The 26066-nt window shown below is 42.3% G+C and overlaps 2 protein-coding genes across 2 annotated transcripts in view; one reads left to right on the top strand and one right to left on the bottom strand.

The window, feature by feature from the left end:
* CAPRIN2 (caprin family member 2) lies at nucleotides 1–25001 on the top strand. The gene is made up of 22 exons (XM_075210515.1): nucleotides 1–23; nucleotides 3118–3338; nucleotides 3546–3608; nucleotides 4724–4810; nucleotides 6969–7207; nucleotides 8470–8552; nucleotides 10874–11032; nucleotides 11762–11805; nucleotides 12212–12502; nucleotides 13371–13427; nucleotides 14330–14437; nucleotides 15507–15638; nucleotides 16181–16256; nucleotides 18029–18078; nucleotides 18379–18492; nucleotides 18819–18917; nucleotides 19393–19542; nucleotides 20559–20727; nucleotides 20968–21135; nucleotides 21940–22040; nucleotides 22731–22797; nucleotides 23990–25001. The coding sequence occupies exons 2-22, from the start codon at nucleotides 3132–3134 to the stop codon at nucleotides 24550–24552; spliced, it is 3027 nt and encodes a 1008-aa protein (XP_075066616.1). The 5' UTR covers nucleotides 1–23; nucleotides 3118–3131; the 3' UTR covers nucleotides 24553–25001.
* Nucleotides 1–26066, bottom strand: part of LOC142150880 (uncharacterized) — a 147232-nt gene that overhangs the window by 48787 nt on the left and 72379 nt on the right. The window lies entirely within an intron of this gene.

Consider the following 26066-nt stretch of genomic DNA (forward strand, 5'->3'; position numbering starts at 1 on the left):
CACAGGGTCGTAGGAAGCAGACGGTCAGTAATAAATGTCTTTATATACTCTGGTTCCTCCTGCAGGCTGTAGGGCTTAGCACCACCCCCGCGGGGAACCTGTCTGGTCGGTGACCAGGAGGGGCGCACTTGCTCCTGGTGGGTAGTGATTAGTAATAGTTACAGGGTTTTTTTTTATTTCCTGCTTGTTGCAGCAGGCAGAGAGGTATCTGTGGATGTTTTTATTAAGAAGCTTATCAGGCTAGAGTGGTAAATGCCCTAATGAGGAATTCAGGTCATGCTAATGTAGTGTCTAATCTGTTTTTACACTGGCTATGGTAACTGGTAGAGGGAGCAGTATATAATAACCTTACTTGTCATTTGTCTAATTCCTACAAGGTGTATATGTGGAGATGTGTGCCTTTACACCTCATAATTTGTATGGACTCCCCAATTTAAATTGTTGCATTTTCACTTTTTTATAAGATCACTAAAATGTATATTATGCTCCATTGAGTATTTAACAAATGTAGAGAAATGTGGTGCAAGAGGGATGTGAGCTTATTTTGCAAACAAATATTGTATCCTGTCCACTCATCTGACAATGTTTTTCAAGCTACTTTAAACTATTTTCTATGAAAGAATGTTCCACATATTAATTTGACCACCTGACAAAATCTTCCATTTCTGACCAGTCCTACCCCAAATACAAGCATGTATTAAATCTGATATTTAACACAATCATTGCTATACTCTAACTGGGATGAGTCTTGCCTGCACACAGCCAGAATTTAAAGGAAAGTACTCCCCATTAAATAGTGGCTATTGGAGAACTAGGAGGTTAAAAAGCCCCTCTGGATTTCTATCCAATTCTGTCAATTGGTGAGACCTTTGGAAGCCACATTCTCACCATAAACTTTGCTGTTGTGACATAGAGCTCTGGAGTCTACAATTCTGGCTGAACTCCCTCCAGTTGGTGCTCTTACAAATTTTGCTACACAGAATTACTCTGCAGGTGGTAATGTACAAGGAAGAGAAATGCTGTGATGAGATCTTCAGGTGTTACTGATGCAGATTGATTGGTATTATAGATTTTGCCTCATGACCAAAATTGCATGATGCCAGCATAAAAATCAAATGCAATGCAGTAACAAATACTACCACAAGATGTCACTAAGGAACTGGGTACAAGTGAGTGACTTTGAGTAACAATAGCTGCACAGGTTTGTACTGAGTAACCAAATCTGATTGAACTTGATCGGGTAGAAGTTGGATAAGCTGATGGTCATTCAGGGCCTGATTTATTAACGCAAGTAAATAAGAGTAACTCTGCACCTTGGCAAAACCATGTTGCATTGGAGGGGAGGTAAACTTAAAATATGATGGCAGACTTATAGTAGGGATAGGGCATGTCCTAGATCAATTTAAAATCTCAGTTTAAATAAAGCTATCAAGTATTTGCTACATGAAAAAAACAGCCAGTATTTAACTTGTGTGCAAAATCATTAACTATCTTGCGCCCCTTGCATTGTAACATGGTTTTGTCAATGAGAAAACGTACTCATTTTTTTTTTTTTGGCCTTACTTTCCTTAATGACTCGGGTCCTCAGTTTCTGTCAGTAGTTATTAACCATCCTGTAAGGAGTAGACACCATTATATATTCAAGGCAGTTGCCCTGATTTCTGAAGAAACTGGTCTGACTCTATGGGGGGAATTCAATTGAACGAGGTGTTTTTGTTTCTTTTTTCCGCCGGGGTTAAAAAAAATAAAATAAAATTCCCTGGTTGGGTTTAGCTAACCCCGTGTAAAATATCCTGCAATTCAATTGAAAAATAGGCAACGCTGCCCCCGCCCGTTAATCAGTGGTGCGGTTTGCAAGTTTATAGGGGAGTGAAGGGGAGGGTTTAATGCAGTCATGTAAAAAAAAATAAGGATTGGCATACATTTGTATACATTAGATTGCATTACACAACCTTTCTATTTGATACAGTGCCGTAACTAGACGTTTTAGTGCCCTGGGCGAGGCACGGCACCGGTGCCCCCCATCTAAGTGGGAGTGACATTTGCCGAGTGGGTGTGGCCAACCTAATGTGGGGGTGTGGTTGGCACTTTACTGAAAAAATTCTGTTACACATATTTGCAAATGCATGTGTGTGTATATCTATCTATCTATCTATCTGGCACTGGTTAAATACCAGTGGCACCACATGTCACACAGTGGTTAACTAGTATTTGCACTTGTGGTCTGTGGGTTCCTTAGAGGACCATGAATTTACCCCAGAACGCACATGAGTTCCACTGCTTCTGATTCTGGGAATGAATTGTTGCTTGTAGGGGAGCTGGATTAGAGCCGTGGTTCGCCTGGGCACAGAGGCAGGTATAGGGGCAGCTTCACCCCCTTGGGCTTGCGCCCTGGGCGGCCGCACCGCCCTCGTTACGGCTCTGTTTTGATATCTACATGCAGTACTTTTTTAGCATATGTTTTACTATAGAATCATCTATACCATGTCAAAACACATTAGTACATACATATTGGTACATAAAACATGCATAAATATAATTAATCAGTGAGTTGTTTTTTTTCATTTTTTTTTATTTTTTTTTTAATAAAATCAACTTTGATTATCAGTAATGCATAACATAAAAATAGTTTTCCTTTTTTTTTTTTCTTTCATTACATGATTTAAAATAGTATTCTTAGGCTTTTTATTTTTATCACACCCCAAAGAGATCGAGATAAAACAGCATTTGCCTGTTTAACGCATCATTTTAAAAAACAATTGAATAGCTTTTAACGCGGCTGCCTCTCGCACACCCTATACTTTCAAATAGACCTTCTACTGGAGCGCGAGAGGACCGTTTGAGGAAAAAAAGGGTGCATTAAAAATGGAATTGAATCGTGATTAAAGTTAACCCGCTCAGATGATAAAAAAAAAACTGCATTAAAATAACGCAGTGTTAAAAAAAACAAAAACAAACCCGCAATCAACTGAATTCCCCCCTATAACTAGAATGATGAATGATATAATAAGCCCTATGCTGATCTGTTTCTTTATCGGATCTCTTCCCTTAGCAATGGCAATAACTATAAAGGTCACAGACTGGACATGACGGGACTGTCCTCTCCTCTTTCTGCAGGCTAACCCTTTATAATGGTGCAACTCTCCCCATCCAGTCCCAATGGCGACGGCCAGCGGTCTCCCCTCTCGGGAGACTTCAAGCATCAGACGCAGCAAGGCCTCAGTTCTCTGCAGTCCTCGCTCTCCTCTGCCGCGACGTCGCTCCAGGTGTATGAGATGTACATAGAGAATGGCTACATCAGCCTGAAACACAAAATCCGGAACATTGAAAAAAAGAAGGTATTGGTGTCCTTTACCTGCTGTAAAAAAAAAAATGGTTTACAAGTTGGTGTACACTACCATATTTTTACAGTTCTATCCCACAAATTGTCCTGATGATATAAATGTATCTTTAAACCTGTTTACATATCACACCTACAATAGAAAATTGGCGTAGGATTTACCTACATTCCCCTCAAAGGTTTTTTTTTTTCTCCCCTCCTGCAGGTAAAACTGGATGATTATAGAGAACGACTAAGCAATGGGGAGCCTCTTAATCAGGATCAACTGGTTTGTATCTGAATGTTGTCTGGCCCAAAACGTTTCCTGTGATTCAGTTGTCTGTGGACCTCCATGTAGTGTAGGTTGAATAGTTTGTGTCCTCAGATCTTGTCATTAGGAGATCCATTAAACCGTATACAGCGGACCGTTAGACATTCATTTGATCAACCTTCAGAAAGTCGACAACATTAGGTCAACAATTGAAATGTAGATAATGTTGTAGTGTTATATTCTTGACCTAATAATACTGGTAACTTTGTGGGGGGATGTGGTGAAGTTGGTGGCTTCTGTATTTTTAATTGTAATACAATGTGATTTGTGAGCTGTCTAACTTGGTGCCAGCCTGCGCAATAGGTTCAATATCTTTGTATATTTTATACCACTTCTACATAGCTCAACATACAGTAATATCTGTTCATTTGACTCCTTTCATTGCATTGTCATCCAGTAACCTTTGCACATTGAATCATTCTGTGACTCCAGTTTAAATGGTTTGATCTTAAAAGCTGCCAATAACACAATACACCTGGTATTAACTGTTCTTCATAAAACCTTTGTTACTGTTCATGGAATACTGTATTTCTGTTCGAACACTTGGTGACTTACTGCTTGTATTCTGCATCTTATGAAGCAGTAACTCGTCAGAAGACAAGCTACCATTAACGGTCTCTAATGTCAATGTTGATAAAACGGCACTACAAGTACAGAAAGCATCTGCTGCCTCTACCCTACTGACACTCATCATCATCATCATTATTTATTTATATAGCGCCACTTATTCCGCAGCGCTGTACAGAGAACTCATTCACATCAGTCCCTGCCCCATTGGAGCTCAGTCTAAATTCCCTAATACACAGAGAGAGAGAGAGAGAGAGACTAAGGTCAATTTTGCTTGCAGCCAATTAACCTACCAGTATGTTTTTGGAGTGTGGGAGGAAACCGGAGCACCCAGAGGAAACCCACGCAAACACGGGGAGAACATACAAACTCCACACAGATAAGGTCACTCGCTGAGACACTTCAATCGGGCATACATCTAGGTTTTTTTAAATTTGTTTATAGCGAACTTTCATATAGACCATGAGAGCCTGCAAATAAAACATCAGACCTTGTTCTACTTTCAGGAAGCGGTGGAGAAGTACGTGGAGGTGATTCACAATCTGGAATTTGCCAAAGAACTTCAAAAGACCTTCTCTTCACTCAGTCACGATGTAAGTAAGATAGTCTTTGCATAACTTAATTGTGCCAGCTATGCAGGATTCCTTTACCAGGATCAAGGCAACACTATCGTATGTTGGCTGTATGAAACTAGTTTTATTTGGCACTACTGAATTCTTATATCCGTGTGATGGGAGACTTGTATCGCCGCTGTGCTGTTGGGAAGAACCTGCTCATTCCACTAACGTTTTCTGGCTTCCTGCTCGTTGCTTCCCTTTCAGCCCTGTCTTTCCTAACCTCACAAGAGGCCAGGTTACTGTCACAAGACAAGCTCTCGTCCGTGGCTGTGAGCGTTCCTTTCTGATTGGCTGCTGCATCCGTGCTTGCTTTAAGCAGAAAATATGAGCAAGAAGGAGATGGGGATAAGTCTGACGTTACTCCAATGCACCCTAAATTGTTTCTTTTTCATGGCTGCAAAAAAGTTCTAGCAAATATATTGGGGGGGGGGGGTGTCAAAATGTTATAAAACAAATTTCATCAGCATTGAAAATATGAAATCTCCTTCATAGGCTCTAGGGTTGGACCTCCAGAAGAAAGCGGCACTTGGTGTTCTAGATGTTGTTGTAGAACCAACTGTCCTGAGTTGCCTACACCAGTTCTAGAAAAGCACAATTCTAATTCTCGATGACTATAAATTGGTAATGGTTGACAAGCCACCCCAGCCATGGGAGTACTTGTTTTTCCCCAGCAAGAGCCAATCTACAGTCATGGCCAAAAGATTTGAGAATGACAAGTATTGGCTTTCATAAACTTTGCTGCTTCAGTGACTTTTTTTTTTTTCAGATTCTTTTTGTCAGATGTTGCTATGGTATAGTGAAGTAAAATTACAGGCATTTCAGAAGTTTCAAGGCTTTTATTGACAATTACATTAAGTTTATGCAAAGCGTTAATACTTGCAGTGTTGACCTTTCATTTTGAAGACATCTAGAATTCACCCTGGCATGCTGTCAATCAACTTCTGGGCCACATACTGACTGATGGCCGCCCATAGTCTAATCAATGCTTGGAGTTTGTCAGAATTTGTGAGTTTGTTTGTCCACCCGCCTCTTGATGATTGAGCCCAAGATCTCAATGGGATTAAGGTCTGGGGGAGTTCATGGCTTTGGACCCAAAATTTTGTTTTGATCCCTGAGCTAATTAGTTATCACTCTTGCCTTATGACAAGGTGCTCCATCATGCTGGAAAGGCATTTGTCACCAAACTGTTCTTGGCTGTTTGGAGAACAACTTCTCCCAACCAAACAATCTGAAAGGGGATTCATCAGAGAAAATACTTTACCCCAGTCCTCAGCATTCCAATCCTTGTACCTTTGCAGAATATCAGTCTGTCCCTGATGTTTTTCCTGGAGAGAAGTGGCTTCTTTGCTGGCCTTCTTGACACCAGGCCATCCTCAAAGTCTTTACCTCACTGTGCGTGCAGATGCACTCGCACCTACTTTCTGACATTCCCAAGCAGGCTCTGCACTGGTGGTGCCCCGATCCCACAGCTGAATCCACTTTAGGATACTGTCCTGGTGCTTGCTGGATGTTCTTGGGTGTCGTGAAGAAGGCTTCAGAACTATTAAACCTCTCTCCTTGAAGTTCTTGATGATCTGATAAATGGTTGAATTAGGTGCAATCTTGCTAGCAGCAATATCCTTCACTGTGAAGCCTTTTTCGTGCAAAGCGATGACTGTTCTTCCTCTCCTTTTTTAGAGCTTCTAGTCTGTTCCAACTCAATCAGCATGACAGTGATCTCCAGCCTTGTCCTTGTCAACACTCACCTGTGTTAATGAGAGAATCACTGACCTGATGTCAGCTGGTCCTTTTGTGGCAGGGCTGAAATGCAGTGGAAATGTTCTTGGCATAGTTTATGGTCCTGGCAAAGAGGGACTCTGAAATTGTAATTCATCTGATCACTCCATAACATTCTGGAGTATATAAAAATTGTAGTCATAAAAACTGAAGGAACAGACTTTGTGAAAAATATTTGTCATTCTGAAAACTTTTGGCTGTGACTGTAGTATTTGGGTTCTATTTCACTATTGGTTTCTGTGCCAGTGATTGGGGGGGGGGGGTTGTTACCGCCACTGCTGTAAAACTATCAAATTCCATTTGCTTACATTCCCACTATTTTCCATACCACCACTTCAACCACTGCCTCCCCCTATAGTTGATAAAGGCTCAGAAGAAAACCCTGAGACGGGAACAAGTCCAGAAGGCTGAAGCTGACAAGAAAAGACTGTGCACTATTCTGCAGATCCAGTACTTGCTACAGTCGTTCTGTCTGGACCATGTCAAGAAAGACTTCAAGGAGGGACTGAACGGAGCCATGTTCACCACCTCTAAGGAACTGGATCATCTCTCCAAGTTTGCAAGCTTGGTCTGTCATAAGAGGTTCAAACACATGAGGTAAGATGGCCTGGACTTGGTTATACAAGGTCGTCTTGCTGTGCTGATCCTGGTAACTAATTGACTGTTTGTTTTTTGTTCTGTCACTTGTATATCATTTAAATAGTCCCCACCATATTAGCTTATGTGACTTATGGAAATGTATAAATTATTGTTGGCAATATATATTTAAGGAAACTCTACCTGCAACATGTTCTTTCAGAAGTTATCATCTAACCAAAACCTTACTGTTGGTAATGTATTAACACTAAGGAGGTGCAGGCAGGTAGCTTATTTATAAGGCGCCACAAATTTCTTAGCACCGGATACATAAGCAAGTAACTAGGTGCACTAATACACAAGTAGCACAGATGAGTGTGAGTAATGCTTTGGGGACTCGCAGAGTGCAGCGGAAGGCGTGACAGGATGTACGAGGGACAGTAGACAGACGTGGGACAATGGGAAGAAGACCCTGCCCATGAGAGCTTACATTCTAGAGGGAGGGGTGGTGAGGCGGGAGCAACTGGGACAAAATGAAGATGCAGCCAAAGACAGAGGAGGTGATGAATGCGATGGTAGGATAAGACGGCTTGAAAAGGAGTCTTGAGCAAGCGTTTTAAGGATTGAAGATTGGGGGAAGGTCAAGTTAGGTGGGGTAAGGAGTTACAAAGATTGTAACGGAAATTTTAATTTGTAATTATTGTACAGGGGCTGATCAGTAACTATTAATGGCTTCCCCACATTGCTATGGGTTGAGACCCTCTTCTGACGTAGTTGTCCCAGCTCTCAAGCTGTGTTGGTTAAGCACCAGTCATTTTAAAAGGTTCCCTAATTTTAAGAAACTGATGTAATCCCCTCATTATCTAGAGTTACTCTGGTGTGGGCCCTTTAGACTGACCTAAGGGGGTACTGGCACTTAAATATGGTTAGTGATCAAGGTACAATTGGGTATGGATTTGGCAGACTTGGTAGGAGTAAGGCGTGTGGAACATCTAATCTCAGTCTAGTTGCTCCTGACAAGTGCAACATAGAGGGGTCTGTGGGTCTCGCCTGTGACCATTACCAGTTGGGTCATGTTTGCGTTGCTGTAATGACTGTTGGATAAAGCGGCATGCAGTGATGTTAAGGCCACATGTGGACACCCTCCAAACTATTGCACAACCTTGTCCCTGCTGTAAAACTAATACATTAATAGACTTGTATACTGGAATCTTAGTCATCCAGAGACTTTAACAGGAGTAGGACTTGGTGCGTTGTGATCTAACTGCACTTTCTATCCATAGTCTGGAGGATGAGATGGATCAGTCATCGATCTACTTGTGGAACCTACTGGAAGGCAATGAGAAGACTGTAGCTGGGACAAACTGTGAGCATCTTCCTAAACACCGATTTTGTCCTGAAGAACTTATATTTATATTTTTTTACATGGCAGAATCTACTTAATTCTGCTTTCTCGTGTGGGGAACAGTTCTCCCATTTTCCTGCACAAGGATGTTTGGAAGCAGTCTCTGGTGGTGGATGGGAGACTTGGGTAACCCGCAGCTCTGTTATGCTTTTGTTCCTCTTATCTGCTGTCTGTCTTTCTGCTTTCCCTGGAAATGGTGGTGGGAAGGGGGGTTTGGCAGCAATGCTCCCCAATATACGGAGTAGATACTTTCCATAAGTTACAATTCTTACACCTGCTTGGTGCAATTCCCTTTAAATATTTTTATTTACACAACTGCTTTATGCAAATACTCCTCTGTGGGCACTCTACTAACTCCTCCTGAGGTTATTCTCCATTAGATTCCTGCCAGTCCCACAGGTTTCTGTAAATAACAGACTATCCCGGATTATGTAGTTATCTATCCTACTTGAAAGTGACTAGTTAGAACTTGACGATATGGACACAAAGATAAGTGATAGACAAGTACAGGGTGGGCTTGAAAATTTGGTGTCCCTGGAATAAACTGAGTGGTGTGTGGCCAAATTGCCAGTAGGCAGGCTGAAATCTACAGGAGCTGGGCCCTCTGTGGGTGGCACCATTCAGCTGGATGTGGTTGTAAACAGCATGCAAGGGGTGTAGTCATCACTTTAGACTGCATTGAACCATCCTTACACTGGCAACTCTGCCCACACCAGTGTTGGCTGCATGTGGTTCCCCCTACAAGCAGCACAGTGTAACGAACACCTCCCAACATTTTCTGTAGTCAGGACAAAATCCTCCGTGTGCAAGTCCCACCACATCCAGGACGGTTCTCTACCCGCTGGTGACTTGGCTCTGTGGTTGCTTGGCCAGATCCTTGTATGGTGGGTCCAGTTTGGAAAAGGGTTGGTGGTTCACCTTCTGAAAATATGAACTAATAAACACTCCAGGGCTGCGCCCCCCCCCTCCCCCCCAACAAGCTCCAACATTAAATTGATAAGCCTATTATGCTAAAAGATGAATTCCTTATCTCCTAGTTAGCACGTTATTACATCAGTCCATATCCTTGCACTACAATAATCATATGTTCCTTCCCCCACCAGATCTCTACACTACAGCAGTTGGCAATACCAACCCCCCACACTACAGAAATACTACCTCACACTATGCCAGTCAGACTCCACCTCCTAATGCTGAGCACCAGTCACATGACGCGCACGTGGGTTCTTCCTCGTTGCACCAGCACTTTGCCACAGAGAGGACTAGTCTGCCCCAACAATTGTCATGGAGCTCATCTTTGTTATAGGTGGGGGTCATGGAGGAGGAGACAAAATTGAGACCAACTTTGCTTTTACAGAGAAAAGCAGACAGCAGAAAACAGATTTAATCTTTTATTCCCTCCTATATCTTCTGACTTTTTTTTTTTTTTTTTGTCTGACCTGGCCAGGGGAGCCTCATTTTGATTGGTTCAGCAGGTTGAGGGTGGGTCATATTAAGCTTTGCAGTAAATTTTCACTATCTTAACTCTGGCCCCTATACATAAATCAAACACTTTCTAAAGCATTTTCTAAATGAAAAGCCTACTCACATCACTGCACGCTTAACTTTATTGTGACTAATTTTCAACCGAGTGTGCTGACCCCAAGGAGGGTGGTGAGAGTTCAGGGACACAAACTAAATGCACACAGTATGCTATAACCTAAATGCACACAGTATGCTATAACCTAAATGCACACAGTATGCTATAACCTAAATGCACACAGTATGCTATAAACTAAATGCACACAGTATGCTATAAACTAAATGCACACAGTATGCTATAACCTAAATGCACACAGTATGCTATAACCTAAATGCACACAGTATGCTATAAACTAAATGCACACAGTATGCTATAAACTAAATGCACACAGTATGCTATAACCTAAATGCACACAGTATGCTATAACCTAAATGCACACAGTATGCTATAAACTAAATGCACACAGTATGCTATAAACTAAATGCACACAATTCCCTCTCCACCACTTGGTGACAAGGGCATAACACTGATTATGGATGTACAGTAGACTGAACCCCATATTTACACTTCTGTGTGGTTGAATATTAAACATTTGCTTGAGCCAGTTAATACTGTAGTTGGGTTTGTCAAATACTTCCTGCACTTCCTGTATTTAAATATCTGGTGATTGTTAGAGAGTAATAGAACAAACGTGTCTTTAAACACATTTAAATGCACTGGACACTTAAAGTGACCCTGATCTGCTGTAACTGTTTTTTAGACAAATATTTGAAAGATCTGGTTGCCAAAATGTTGGATTGTGGGTACTTTGAGACTGTCCCAGATCCCCCTCCCGAGAAGAAGCCAATAACTCCACGTGAGGAGCCTCCGAAGACTGAAACCAGCCAAGTGACTAAAACAGAGCCAGAGAAAGAACCGGGTATGTGGATACTTTCAAAGGAAACTCTCCAACTGTCTACATATCGATGTGGCTCCTCTCCTCTGTATACACAGAGAGGCCTCCTGCTCAAGGGAGGAACTACCAGAATGGCAGCTACATGAGGACTGGGGGCTTAGATGCTGGGCCCTATGTAGCTGCCACACCTCCTACTCCAGGGCCCTGCTACCCTCTAGTGTTCATTAATGAGCTACTTGAAGTGACTGCCAACACCAAGGGAATTACAGCCCAGAATTTTGTGTGCATGAGTCAGAATTTTGGGTCTCTACATTTGGCTCAAAAGAGCGCAAGTTGTAGAGTTCCTATCACCTTGGAGCACATCAGTGATGTATGAGGATGCCCAAAGTTGTAGTTTCTCTGGTCCTCATTATCTAGAACACTTGCTAAAGAACTGCTTCAGTATATTCTCCCCTTCATGGTCCAAAGTATATAGAATTAAAGTATCCTGAAACGTTAAATTCAGAAGCAGTCGCTCTACGTTCCCCCAGGAGCAACAATCTGGTTATAACATTGCAAGGTGTTTTGCCCCCTTGATTAAATTGCAGGAACTTCTTTGTTGACAAAAGTCCATGAATAAAATGTCTTGCCTGGGTTGGAAATGTAAGTGCCTGCTGTAGAGTGGCTGTGGATGATGTCACTATTTGACTGTACTATAGAAACATAAAAAGTGAACCTTACATATTGTACTCATTTGTATATTTTCCTTTCTAGTGTCCTCTGTGGAATACGTGAAATCTGACACTCAACACAGAGGGGTAACTACTTGTATATTGCTGTTATGGGGGGGCACCTCCTTTAGCTGCAGTACTTGCTGCAGTTGGCCAGGTTAGTTAGCAGCAGCAAGTTGTACCTGACTAACTGGATGTTCCAAGCCTGGATGGCAGTATCACATGACCTGGCCTGATCTCCAGCAGATGGGTTCCCCCAGCCAATCACTGTATAAAGTTGACTGAAGACCACAATATTTATAGATTAGATTTTCCTTAGCAATAAGAGAGGATCACAACAGTGAACATAGACTGTCTAGAGTTTGAGTTTGGAAGAAATTAAAGCCTAAAAGTGGTGATATAAAATTGTTCCAAGCCTGTAAGTTTGTGGGTTTGTTTTGTTCCCCTTAAGTTATTGAACTAATTAAATTTAAAATCTTTCTACCATCTCTAGCTTTCTATAAGGTATTGCATGCCAAAAAAGCCAAAAAACGATCACATGGCAAAAGCTGCAGAGGTGTTGAAACCAGAAGTCCAGTATGTCAAACCAGAACCAATAAAACCGTGGAATGTGTCTGCTAATGTGAAGCTGCAGGAACCAAAAAGATGGCCTACCCCCTCAATGACTCTGCTCTCCAAGCCCTGGGAAGCTGCAAGTGTCCCTCAGCCTGCACCCCCTAAACCTGCACCCCCTAAACCTGCACCCGTTCAGCCGAAGACTTGTGTATTGGAAGCGCCAAAGGAGGTAAAGTCTATTGGTGCACCTGTCTGGTGCTGCTCCTGTGGAATTTGTCATGTGCCAGCAAAACAGACTTACACTGGTCAATATAGACATATTGCAGGAGTCTACAAGTCATCTGTAGAAGAGGGTACTAAGGGACTTCTAATTCCTGAAGGATCTAACTAATTGGGGATGTGTTATGCATACATTATACTTCAATATTACCATGCCACATGATAACGTTATAACAAAACCTATTTTAAACTCTGGTCTGTAGCAAATATCTGTGTCCCAAATAGTCAGTAACTTTTAATTCTCAAATTCATTCTACCTGTCTAGGGTTCACCCAGTATACAGGAAAAATATAAGGACTACTCAAGCTTCCCAATAGCATGGTGATTGTCTACTTGCAAATTAAGTTTCACATCTGCACAGTATATAAAAAAAATTTAAGGATTTCAATCAAAAGGAACCTTGAAGCTTTTATGTAACATGAAACTTAATATGTGAGTATTCAATATACTATTAGAGAGCCAAAATAAATGGTCCTATTTCTTATGTGCCTCTATAATATCCTGCTGGCTCTATAATCTCCTTCCTGCAGATCTACTTGTCAGATGCTATATCTGTTTATCAGCTGCAGTCAATCACTCAGAACTGATTAGTTTTGTCTGTACAGGTAGATTGATTAATTCTTCAATCTGTTCCCTCAAACACATTGGTCTTGTATAAAGGTACACGTTTTCTTTCCTGACGTGGGTTATGTGCTGAATTGTTTTTAACTCTTAAGCACCCTATTGGAGATACAAGCTATAGACCTTAATGTGACTTTTTTTTCCATCTGTAAACTTCCAAACAAACAGTAACATTTAATGTGATACTCTAATTCCAGAAACGTGAACGGGGATCGAAACTTCAGCCAGACATAAAATCTGTGACCCAGCCTAAGGTGGGTTTGATTTCATGAGTCCCTTTCTCCTTCAGCAGTAGGACACCCAGTTGTTACACCTCCCCCCCCCCCCCCCCCTTCCCTTGCCAGGGGGCAGCACACTAGAAAATAGGACCATTTTCACCTTCTCCCCCATAACCCCCCTGCTCATTCCCAGTTTCATTAGCCTGCGTAGGAGGATCTTGTCCTCTTTAAATGTGTCTGCACCGTTTTGGGACAGCTCATTGCACCTTTCCTGGCTTCAGTTATAGGTAGTGGGAGATTGGCTGCTTGGGGAGGGTTTGTGCACCCTTGTATCAATTCTGGTATCCCCCATTCATACCCCCTCCCAAATAACCTGGACTCTCCAGAGTGGATATTTTATCAGTGGTGAAACGTGTCCATTGTTTACCTGGTCTACAGACATGGATGGGAGCAGGACACGGAACCTGACTACTAGAACATTGTGCTGCAGTACTCTAAACCTGCTATGGTTGTTCCTTGCCTCCCAGGCCTGCTGTTTCCATATTGGATGTACATGTTGTGGGTGGACTAAAAGTCCTCCCTTGTGGATTGAGCTCTATTGATTAACTTTGATGTATGAATCCAAAAATCTGGCCAGATCTCTGGGTTACCTCTGTCTAGGTATTAGAACCTGTCTGAGGGAGGCTAAAGCTTTTGAGAAGCTGAAAGGACCATCTCATGTCCCAGGTACTGGTAGAACTAGTTCTAGAATCAATGACAGCATATGGGATTGCCATAAAAATTGGTCCCTAATGTTTGGAACAATACTTTTGAGACCTATAGCTAAATGGAACATTGTCCCAGTGGCTGGGTTCTTTAAGATTATATTCCAGAATGTAGTCCATAGCAGGAACTCGTACATGGCAGAACTGAAAATAAGACCTATATCTTTACTTAAGGATCCTAAGGTGTCACCTGTGGAAAATGGTCTGACTCCCATGAAGAAAAGAGACATCCCTGCACCCATCTGCATTAGTCAACAGTCTCCATCTGTAACCAATACACAGGTCAGACTACAATATGGTTGAGACACAATACAAAACCCCATGTCCCCCAAACCATTATAACTGTCTAATAACTTGGAGCTCACCAACTTTTATATAGCACCAGCAAATTCTGTAGCGCTCTACAATTGGGGACAAACCTGGTAATAAAACAATACTGGGTAATAGAGGCAAGAAGGCCCTGCCCACAAGCTTAATTTATAGGAGCTTAATACATGAGGTTGTGCTACATATTGGTCCATCCAGAATGCAAAGGTAAAAAGTGGTTAGTGGGCTGTATGATCTAGTCACACAGTAATGTTGGTCAGGGAATCAGTGGGTTGTCTTGTGTGAACTGAGGGTCATAACTTGGTGAGAATAAAAGGGTGGTTGAGGAATATTATAAGCTTGCCTGAAGTGGGTTTTCAGAGAATGCTTGAAGACTAAAGGAATGTCTTATCGTGTGAGGGGAAAGCATTCTAGAAAGTGGGTGTAGCCTGAAGTCCTGTAACTGGGTATGGAAGGATGTGATGAGTGTGGATGAGATGCAGAACAGAGGTGTCAAGTTGGGAGATATTGAGACAAGTGAGGTGTATTTTGGCGCAGTTTATAACTGCAGATTCAAAAACAGAGTTGCGTTTACATTGTAGCTTAAAGCTCCAATCCCATGAGACTGCAATGTCACGTGACACATCAGTAGCATCTTGAAGAGCGGATGTCAAACAACCAGTCGCATGTATAACGGGGACAGATTGTACAAAGGGCATCTTAGCAAAATGACTGTCTTAAAGTTAAACTTGTTCAAAACGTGATAACTAAATGGTATATAGGATTGTAGCTTTAAATGTTAAATACAATATATACATAAACCTCTTAACAATCTTCTACATTTGAGGGCTGCTGGCTCAACACGAGAGTAAAGGAAGAGTCCATTTTATTTTTATTCCTTTCTGCAAATTGGATCCCTTGTCCTTCAATATTTATACATCCTCCCCCCAATGCCAATGTTTTAATTAGATACTCTTAAGCGCAGAGTATATTTTTAGTAAAAGCTCCCCTCAAAGCTTGCATGTGACCCTTTCTGTCTCCGAAGCCTCACCGGGTGCCGTCGCAACCAGCCGCAGAGTTCTGCTATTCACCAACTTTACCAAAGGATCCGGAGCTGAGGAAACAAAAATTGGAAGATCTAATTGATGAAATCAAAGGAACTTACAACTTCATGCAGGTACATGGTGTTTGCCTTCTAGTACAGTCTACAAGGGGAAGCAAACATTGGGTTACTATGGGTAATGCTACACAAATGTTGGCTACAGAACAGTCTTCAGAAATGTTTGTCATTGTATTGTGGTAAATGTTTGAGCTGTCTGTGATACGTTCTTTACCAGTACACAAAAGAAATGCGTTTGCGGACAGATGCGTGATCCAGTGCAGACTGTCGCATGGAAATTGGAAAAGCTCCAGTATAAACTCTACACAGCCCTGACACAATGCACAAAGTGGAAGCTATTGTATTAGTCACATTGAAGAAACTATCCACTTGTGTTCTCCAGCATTATATATCTGACCCAAAAGGTGTAAATTCAGAAGGAAATAAAGTATGAGTGAATTAGGGGAACATTTTCAAGTTATGGGGTTGTAAACATTGGAGAACAGGATACTTAAACCGTGTTATGATCTGTTCCCTTTGTTTCATGTTTGACCATTCACATGAACATTTTAATCTTACTGAGTTGCGGTTTGAATTCTAATTCTTTTGTTTTATTTTAGGACTCCATGTTGGATTTTGAGTTTCCTTCTCCAAGAGCTGCATCTCCCAAGTTGCAACTAAAGCCTACTCCAGAAGGTGAGTTATCAAAGCCTTGTGTTGTCTTTAAAATACACTTCTACTCCATGAAGGCAGCCATCTTGTGGGCTAAAGCAATATTTGAGAATGCAGCCAGGCAATGACTTGTGCCTATAGTTCCTAGCTGGATAGGTGAATTGCCTCGGCCCAGAGTGGCTGCCTTCACCATGTGCAGGTGATGGGTAATCTTTAAATTGCTGTAGCTATAGTCTTTAAAATATGTAAGATGCCATAGTGGGTGTAGGATAAAATGGTATAATATAGAACTCCTAAATGACATTGAGTAAGGTATTGTGTAATACAGAAGTTAGTCCTGTGCTTCTATGGACGTGTATCATACAATGTACACAAGTGATGGGGTGAGAGAGAAATATTGACGCTGGCACAATGGTGTAACTGATTTTTTTTTTTTTTTTTTTTTTAGATGGGGTAGTGATGGTAACTACAGGTAAGTGTAGGGATCAGGTTGTGTTGATAGAGGCTCGGTCTAGGTCTCCTTTAGACTGGTGTAAGGATTTTTAGTTTCCCTATCTATCTTATAAACTTAAGGTCAACTCTTTGCATTTAGGGGTTTATTTCTATCTAACATGACATCACTTCATAGCCCAACTCCACAGTAGAAAGTATTCAGTTAGGGTTTGATTATTTTATTTGTTTTTTTTGGATTGGTGTGCTAGCATTATTCTCTTGTGGTCTTGCTACAGGGGCCAGTGACTGGGTAGACTACCACCTGTAAATCCGCAACAGTAATTTGACTTAAAAGTTACATCGACAAAAAATGAAACAGTTGGTGTGTTGAATCCAGGGGACTAGCTCATGTAGCAAAAGCTTTTGATTGGATGTCTTTAGTGTTGGGTCCAGAAATTCAATGCCAAGAACTGAAGTTTATTGAACAGTCTGTGTATAGATTCAGTCTGTTTTTGTGTTAAATTTGAGACTTTATGCTTTTCAATAAGTGTCGTTTTATGTGTTCATGCAAATGCTGGCATAGCTGGGAGCAAATCTGGCTCCCATTGCTGTCTGGAATTCTGTATCTTGGAAAATAAAAACAGTTGAGGATGTATTTAACACTGATCAGATTCCCGTTTTGGTTTCACACTACATCTTCGAGCATTCTGTGTAGTGTACAATTGTGGAGTGGGATGCTTGTGAATAGCGAGCTTGTTTTAGGAATGTTAGGCATAGTACAGTGTAATGGGTTTAAGGAGTCTAATACAATGGTTCATGCTGGTTGGTGATGTATTTTTGGTAGGCATTTACAATGTGGAGCTTTGTAGTAACCTGGGTTTTAGAAACACAGGATTTTTTGTTGCTGATGTCTGCTAGTATTGTCTTGCCACAGTGAATTTACTAGTTGGGTTGTAAGTTAGGGGGCAGGGAGGGATTTTTCCCAAAAGGCTTTCTCCAGGTACTTGGTCATGTCATACGCTTTTTTTTTCTTTTCACTTATCTAGTTGCTTTATTGTATATAGTCTCCCTGGCCCCCTATTGTAAAGATGTTCCATGTCTTTAGAGGACATCAGTACGGGCACTAGAGTACCTTGATCAGTTAAACACCTAGTAGGTCTAGAGATGGTGATAAACATACACCTACCACTACCCATATTATGGGCGGAGACGGTGGCTGCACCTGTCAAGTAGCATTCATCATGGCTTGTAATGTCAATAGCACAAACTTTTACCATTTTGCATTACTCTCCAAAGAGACACCTTTAACATGAGTTTATGTAACTTGTGAAAACATGAAGATACAACGTTATTTGTGTTTACAGTGCCGGCAGAGACCACTGAGAACAAGGACCCCATTGTGCCACCTGAAACGGTAACTTGTGACATGGAAACTACTGGATTAGGTTGCAGTCCTGCATATGAAATTATGGAAGTTTAGTTTGTGGATACCCAGCCTAGGAGCCAAAGTGGGTCGTTTTACTAAAAATAGTTATGAAGAGACAAATACTTGTCTGAGGTCCAAAGGCAGACCCAATCGATGCCTTACTACTCCTATAGGCACTCTCAATGTACCGTGAGATGTTGGAATATAAGTGGAGTCACCAACTCTAGGTGACTTTGGTAATCTGCAAAAAATGTCAAACTTCTGTACTAACATTTGCCCTGTTTGTAGCCTTCTCCCCCACCAGTTGTTGTGGAACTGAAGAGTGAGCCTAAGAGTGAACCAGTCTGTCCAGTGATCTCAGAACCTGTTGACCCTCCAGCACCCACCCCTTCTCCTGTAAATGTATGTTGAAAATGTTTGCAATGCTATGTAAATAACAAATTGACCTAGTAGACTTGGCCCAGAAGATCAGAGAAACAGCTTGAAGAGCTCAGTGGGACAATCTAAGGCAATGTTAAAAAGTAGCCTCACATTAATGTCATGGCAGCTTCAGATCCATAATTGGACAAGTTTTGTTTGTTAATTTCTGAGAAAGATCACATCTTACACATCCATCTTCTTTAAGCTGTCTTGTTTATATTGTAACCCAAACTTTATTGCAGCATTTAATCAAAACTGGTTTATAAAGCAAATTTCGGACTTTCTGAATATTTGGTATGTTTCTATAGCTTCCTGTTGTACTGACACGTGAGGTGAAGACATTACCCACAGAACAAGTGTATGTGGCAAACTCCCTTTTGACTGAGCCACTGCCAGAGAGGAACCAGGTGAGCTAAGACTTGGGGAAACTATAGAACGAGCCATCTTCATATTGTCTAGGGTTGGTGACTTTTGGCCCATCACTTGGGGACGGACCAGGGCATGGTTTGCTCCACCACCTTTGACAAATCTTCAGGCCAAAGGGGAGTTTCTCAAAGTACCAAGTGGCCACCAGATCAGGATCGAAAGTGGAACGAAGGTTGACTAGGACTCAATAACCATTGATATATGTTCTACTAGTAGGTAACAAGCCTTAGGCTGATTCTTTCTACCAGTCATGGTGTATTCTGACGCTTGTACGTCCATGTCAGACATATCTATGGAATGGACTTAAAATAAAATACTGTTGTCAATAGTTGTCACCCCCACACACATACTGCATTGGTAAGTCTCTAATGCAATCGCTACAGCATATGCTTTAACCAACCTCTGGCTTTGACATATTTGAAAACAATTCTTCACCAAGACTATGTGTAATTTCAGACCCCTGCACCTTTGCCCAACGACCAGCTCCAGTCTCCCAAGACCCCAACCAACACTCCGCTCTTGCAGCTGCAGCGGGAGGGAACACCCTTGTCAACCAGGAGCTCCCCAGTCTCCTCCCACACATCGCCATTCCCAGGGATGCAGGCCGTGAGTGTTCCATTCTCTCCACTACAAGCTGGTGGCGTCTATCCCGGCTCCCGGCATTATGGCTGGCAAAGACCGAGAACCACTGAAGTGAGGCTTATTACACCAACATAATTCTCATATTGTGTATAGCTTTTCTTACAGTTTTGGGTATAATTAAAACACAAGGCTCTTGAATTAAATGGGAGGTTGGTATAAATTGTGGGGCCATTGAGAGGATAGTTTTGGACACATAAAAACTAGTGTAATTGTGCTATATTGTGTTCAACTTGCACTTTGGACAAATGATCGTGGCTACAAAACTTTTGATACAAATTGATTGTAGCCCATGTGATACTATAATGAGCCTGATCTCTTTAAACCAGTGTAGAAGAAGCTGTAGAACATTGTCATACAATAATTACATCTGTAAACTGATGTAGAATTGTGTAACAAAATGGCTGGCATATACAGAAGTGGAAGCTGCTCAAATCAATTTATAGGCCATAACAGGTGCTTGAAAGGGTGGGGTTATCCTGCAAGGAACATACACACAACATTTTTCCCCCAGCACACTGCTATAGCCAGCAACAGATCTGCCATTTCTACTGTAGATAAAAATGCAAAAGTCTTTGTTGCACACATTTGCAAATGTATGTTTAAGCCATCCGCCACGCCAAGGTGCTTTTGCTAATAGGATGGTCCTACTCTAAACAATGAGTCCCATATATTTGGTAAGTTGGCTCTCAATTTAAAAACACATATGTATGGCCCAAAGAGGTACCCCAGAAGCCTCCAAACAGCAATTCAGTGCCAGTACCCCCTCTCAGCTACTGACACCAACATGCCTCTGGCTGGCATGTCGTTTTGGTTTATGCAATATTCTAATTAAAGCTAGCTATTCAGTTGATGGATGAACTGATGCCCTTGAAAATGGTACTGGAACACATGACAAACAATTTCTGTAATGTGACTGTCTTCATGGCCAATGTGAGCAGTATTTGGCTCAATGGTTCTGCACTGTGACTTCTTGCCCTCAGGTCTTTAAAGTCAATGCTCCATTGCCTACACATAAAGAACCAGAGATTAAAGAGGATCCACCATATCTTCTGGAGTACCAACAGACCTTCTGTACAGCAAGCACACAGACGCTTCCTCATGGCTGCTTAGATGGAGATCAGCCCTTGCCTACCCAAGAGCCACCAGTTGGTGAGTGGAGGTTAAATCAAAACTCCTAAATGGTCTATCTTGCACCAGGCGTTGTACAGGTGACATCCGTTCGAGCAGTTTGACATTGTGAAGCTTGTATGAAGACTACAAGTTGTCAGTGTTGCAGGAGACTTATCACACTGGTGTCGCTCTCCTATCTAGGTGACCATGTATGGATCCTGGGAGTGTGATATGGCTTCTTTTACATCTATTACATTAAATGTCTCTTCTGTCCTCCAGGAGTACCTCCAGTAAGCAATGGAAGCATACCTTGTTATACATCTACTCCCAACCTCCTTCCTCGTATCCCGCAGCAATGCTTGAGCACTCGCAGTGCGACCATCAGAGGAACCAGCCGTGGGGGACGTATAATGACCAATGGGTATCGCTGCCAGACTAGCTTTAAAGGCAAGTACATCTTACACTTGGGCTGGGCCAGAGAGAAACTTCACCCATCAAATTATAGCTGTGCCTAGATCTTCTAAATTGCATTAACATGTAACCTAGGAACCCATGTATGGTATGCATTATGTAGGCTAAACAAGATTAGTATCTGTAACTTCCACACTGGCTTCCTTGGTAACTCAGTAATGGATTAAGACATGTTAAAGCAGCTTTTAGACCTCTAAGTTTTGAACTTCATTAAAATCTAGACCTGCTCACATGCGCTGTGGGTATGATTTGGTGGGTCCTCTGGTACTTCCAATGCATGAATAGGAGTACTGGATCAGGGGCTTTCACAGCCCACCCAAAAATCTGGGCAGCACAGTGGCTAAGTGGTTAGCACTTCTGCCTTACAGCACGGGGGTCATGAGTTCAATTCCTGACCATGGCCTCATCTGTGTGGAGTTTGTATGTTCTCCCTGTGTTTGTGTGGGTTTCCTCCGGGTGCTCCGGTATCCTCCCACACTCCAAAAACATACTGGTAGGTTAATTGGCTGCTATCAAATTGGTCTGTGTGTCTGTGTATTTTGACTATAAGCCCCAATGGAGCAGGGACTGATGTGAGTGAGTTCTCTGTACAGCGCTGCGGAATTAGTGGCGCTATATAAATAGATCTTCAAAAGGGAGGGAGTCTCCTGTTTGGTTCTTAGGCCCCTGGTGAATCTAAAAACCCAGAGCACAGGTAATTAAAGTATTTCATTGTAATGCACCTAAACCCATTCAAAACTATGAATAAAATTAAGCTTTGAGACCTCTTTCTTTGTTTAGGTCCTGAGACTTACAGAGGGACCCAGTGTCTCCCCAATGGACACTACGGACACGTACCCTGCCCTGGACGTGATTATCCTGTTGCACAGTTCATACCGCGGGTAAGGCTTCCTAACTGCACAGCCCTTTCGGGTCATCTTGTATTTTACTCAGCCAGGGATAGGCAGCATGATGCACTTCAGGGGCCCTATGGGCTGTAACCTCCAAGGGCCACATGTTACTCTTGATCTCTGTAATAAGTTAAAACATTAGATGGGTGTCTGATTAAATCACATAAACAGGTATATTAAACAAGTGTTACAAGCTTTAATGGGTTATAAAGCAGGGAAGGAGCTGGGGGCCACAGATGAAGGCTCAGAGGGCCACCTGATGACTACCCTGCAGGTATTTAACATTAGCTTAGGCCAGTGGTGGAGATTAACCTCTTCATGACGGAGCACTTACCAGTTTTGATATGTAATTAACAATTCAGATTTTTATAGTTTGAAAGCTTTAAATGGAAAACAGGCACCAAAAACTAATTTTAATTGTCTTAACTTTGAAAATTAATACAGTACAAACTAACTTTAGAAAGTCGTAACTAGGTAGATCGGATATACGTTAATCATCTTACATGAGGCACTTATGATTAAGAACCTCAGAAAATTATCTGATACTGCAGGCCCTTAGTTTTATATTCGTCTTAATGATCACTATTAATTCCACTCTACAGATATTCAGCAGCAGGTGAGTAAATTGGAAACCATATGAACTGTCTTGTGTTTTTTTTGTTTTTTTTGTCTTCTCCCTAGGATACAAATTCCCATCTGTGCCATAGGAGGGGGTCTGCCGCTCCAGGTGCTCGTCCAACTTCAAGAAGTGAGTATTGCAACTGGTCTGAGTGCAAGACCAAATGGTACACCAGAGATTCTCTTGGCATTGTAGCAGGAGCTTTAAGAGACAGTAAAGCCACTATTTGACCTTAAATATATAGCAGACTATTCACAAGATAAATATACATGAAATGACTATTTCATATAGCTAAATGTCTGCCATGCTTTTCCACTTGGCAGCAGGCTGCCTTATTAGGAGAGGGGTACCTGTCCAAAGGAGCAGACAGTGACTGACAGCTTGGCAGACTTGCGCTGCACAAATGCGTGGTATATTAGTAGTCTCGTACATAGGGCGGAGCCAGTGATGTCAAAGGTCTTGGATCAGTATCTGATCACATAAGGACCCTGTTCTAAAGACTGGAGCTTCAGCTGCCTAACAAAACGCTGTTCAGTGTTATCCAATTAATCTGTGCTAGAGAATGACCAGTGACTGCCTGACCTATGGAATCGCTGATTTGCTAGTTCTACAATATTGTAGTCAATTAAACATTGAAAATGACTGACGTAGTACTTGCTGTAGAACTTGAGCCCAAAATAAAGACCTTTCACTAGAATTCTTGTCTACAGTGAGCAGTATTGAGCATTGGGTCACAAATTTGCACAGTCTCAAACCCAATGAGAACTGTTCTGAAAATTGTGCAGGCATCTGGTTCATGGATATGTCTGCTCCCTGTTGGGACAGAGCAGTAGTAAAGGTAGTTTGTCCGAACCATGTGCGCCACTTGCATTTTCCCATGTTTGGGGTGGAGCAGCGGCCTCTTCCAACGCGTAGAGCAGTTGGATCATTTGTGTTTGACACCACATGGTCAGAACTTTTAAATTAACTGTAAACCATATTTGCCAACTCTTATGACCTGTTTGGGAGACAGGTCATGTGACAGGGGTAGGAGGGGACATGGTCATGTGTCTCCAGAGCCCTGCCCCACTATAAAATGACAAAATTCATGGGACTGAATAACAGGTGTGAGGCTCAATGGTGCTATTGAATGTCGTGAATTTCAACATTTTACAGTGGTGTCGGGGCTATGGTGGCGCAAAGGTTCAGGGAGAGTGCCTGCTCTTGTGGGAGCACTCAACCATGTTGGCGCCTCCCAGAATTTCCAGGAGAGTAGGCAAGTAAGCTGTATAAAACCTTCAGCAGTTTCCAGTTTAATATTAAATGCTTTCTCCCCCCACAGGCTGGAGTGATTCATCGCAGCTTGGCAGCCCGGAACGGGAGGAAAGCTTCAACAGTACAGATTCTGGCCAGGGGGACTGCCGCAGCCTCACACCGGTCGATATGTCCATGAGCAGCCACGCCGCCACTATTCTGCCGGTCCACGTCTACCCTCTCCCCCAGCAAATCAGGGTGGCCTTCTCTGCAGCCAGGACGTCCAACTTTGCCCCAGGCACGTTGGATCAGCCGATCGTGTTCGACCTCCTGCTTAACAACCTTGGGGACACTTTTGACTTCCAGATTGGCCGCTTTATGTGCCCGGTGAATGGCACCTATGTGTTCATATTCCACATGTTAAAGCTGGCAGTTAACGTTCCTTTATATGTCAACCTGATGAAGAACGATGAGGTGATGGTGTCTGCTTACGCCAATGATGGGGCCCCTGACCATGAGACGGCGAGTAACCACGCTGTCCTCCAACTCTTCCAGGGTGACCAGATATGGTTACGGCTGCACCGGGGAGCAATTTATGGAAGCAGCTGGAAATACTCTACGTTCTCTGGGTACCTATTGTACCAGGACTGACGGACTGGCTGTGTTCAGACCCCTCAGTTCGGTAGAAGGGATGAGTTGTGGAATTAATATGGGTGAATGTTTCTTGAGTGACGTTGCCTCAATTATGGTCTGAATGAAGCTCCATGTGTTGGACTGAGCTTTGTGAACTGTAAATATCTATTTTAGTGAAGATTAACTGGATCTGATATAATGAAACAACATGTCTGACATTAATTATCCTTCAAATTCTAGCCCTGTCCAGGTATTGGTCAGGTGACACTCCTTACTGTGTAATTATGGGGACTAGACTTTAATAGATAAAAGGAGCTGGACACAATGATTCTCTAATCCCATAGCACTTAGTGAGCTGAGAAATGTTAGTTGGCTCAGGACAAATATTGTAGTCTGGAAAAACAGATTAGGTTGTGTAGTGACGTCTACTGGTGCTGGATGATTAAATAAACACTGACTGCAATCCTGTTTCTGTGTCTTGTCTGTGAACCGTTTAACATGAAATTAGAGATCTCTACTGAAGAACTCTGTACACAGTGAGAAGTCTCCACAGTTGGGCAAGGTGTTTGGAAATGCCAAGAAATTGTACTAATTTGTCCACCAGGGGGCACTATTTGCAGATGGGCACAGTGCAAAAGGCTACCTGAACAGGTCACTTAAGCTCCACAACCTGCAGACCACAATGTTTGTACATCTACTTATCCACTGATCATATATGGTAAGTGGATATTGGGACTGTTTAATTGGTTTAAATGTCCATTCACTTCACTAATTTAAAGGCTATGCTAGTATGGACTGGTGGTGCTATAGCAGGGAAACCCGCAGCTGGAGTCCTACTGCTATAATGACCAGCCATAGGCCAGTCAGCATGGGGTTAAAGTCCTTAGGGGGGGGGGCATGGCTGGATTAAAGGGGGGGGCACATGCCCCAGGCCCCCCCTCTCTCTGAGGGCCCCCCGTCGCTGGCTGGAAGGAGAGAAGCTGCTGCGCATGTGCAGCAGCTAGAAGTCTGTGCTGTAAAACTGTACAGCAGCCGCGGTGCTGCTGTACATCTGGCATGCTGCCAAGGATTTGTCTGTCTGGAGGGGGAGGGTTTCAGTTGCTGAGGTGCGCGCCTGCGTAAGGGGGATTTACAGCTGACAGCCGCACAGCCACAGGAGAAAGATGACAGGTGATCCGATGTTAGTAAATGTACACTCCGCAAGTGTTGTACTAAACAAAGTTGCGAATTTTTAATGGTGTAGTTTTGCTGAGGACGAATTATTTAATGGTGGGTGATATGAATTTTTTTTTACAGGTATTGGTGTAATATTTAATTTTATGTTAATGCTGTCTATCTTCCAGCACAAAGTTTCACAATTGATCTTTCTTCTTTAAAGTGATGGTTGCCAATCATGGTGTTAAATGAATAAACCATTCTATACACAATCTATAAGATCCTCACTTCATATTATGGGACTGTAGTCTTGATAAATTCAAGTCCACACCTATTCCAAAGAAATATTTTATAAATAAGAAAAAGTAAATAGGTAA

Source organism: Mixophyes fleayi, chromosome 4 (genome assembly GCF_038048845.1).
Source record: "Mixophyes fleayi isolate aMixFle1 chromosome 4, aMixFle1.hap1, whole genome shotgun sequence".
Lineage (NCBI taxonomy): Eukaryota > Metazoa > Chordata > Amphibia > Anura > Limnodynastidae > Mixophyes > Mixophyes fleayi.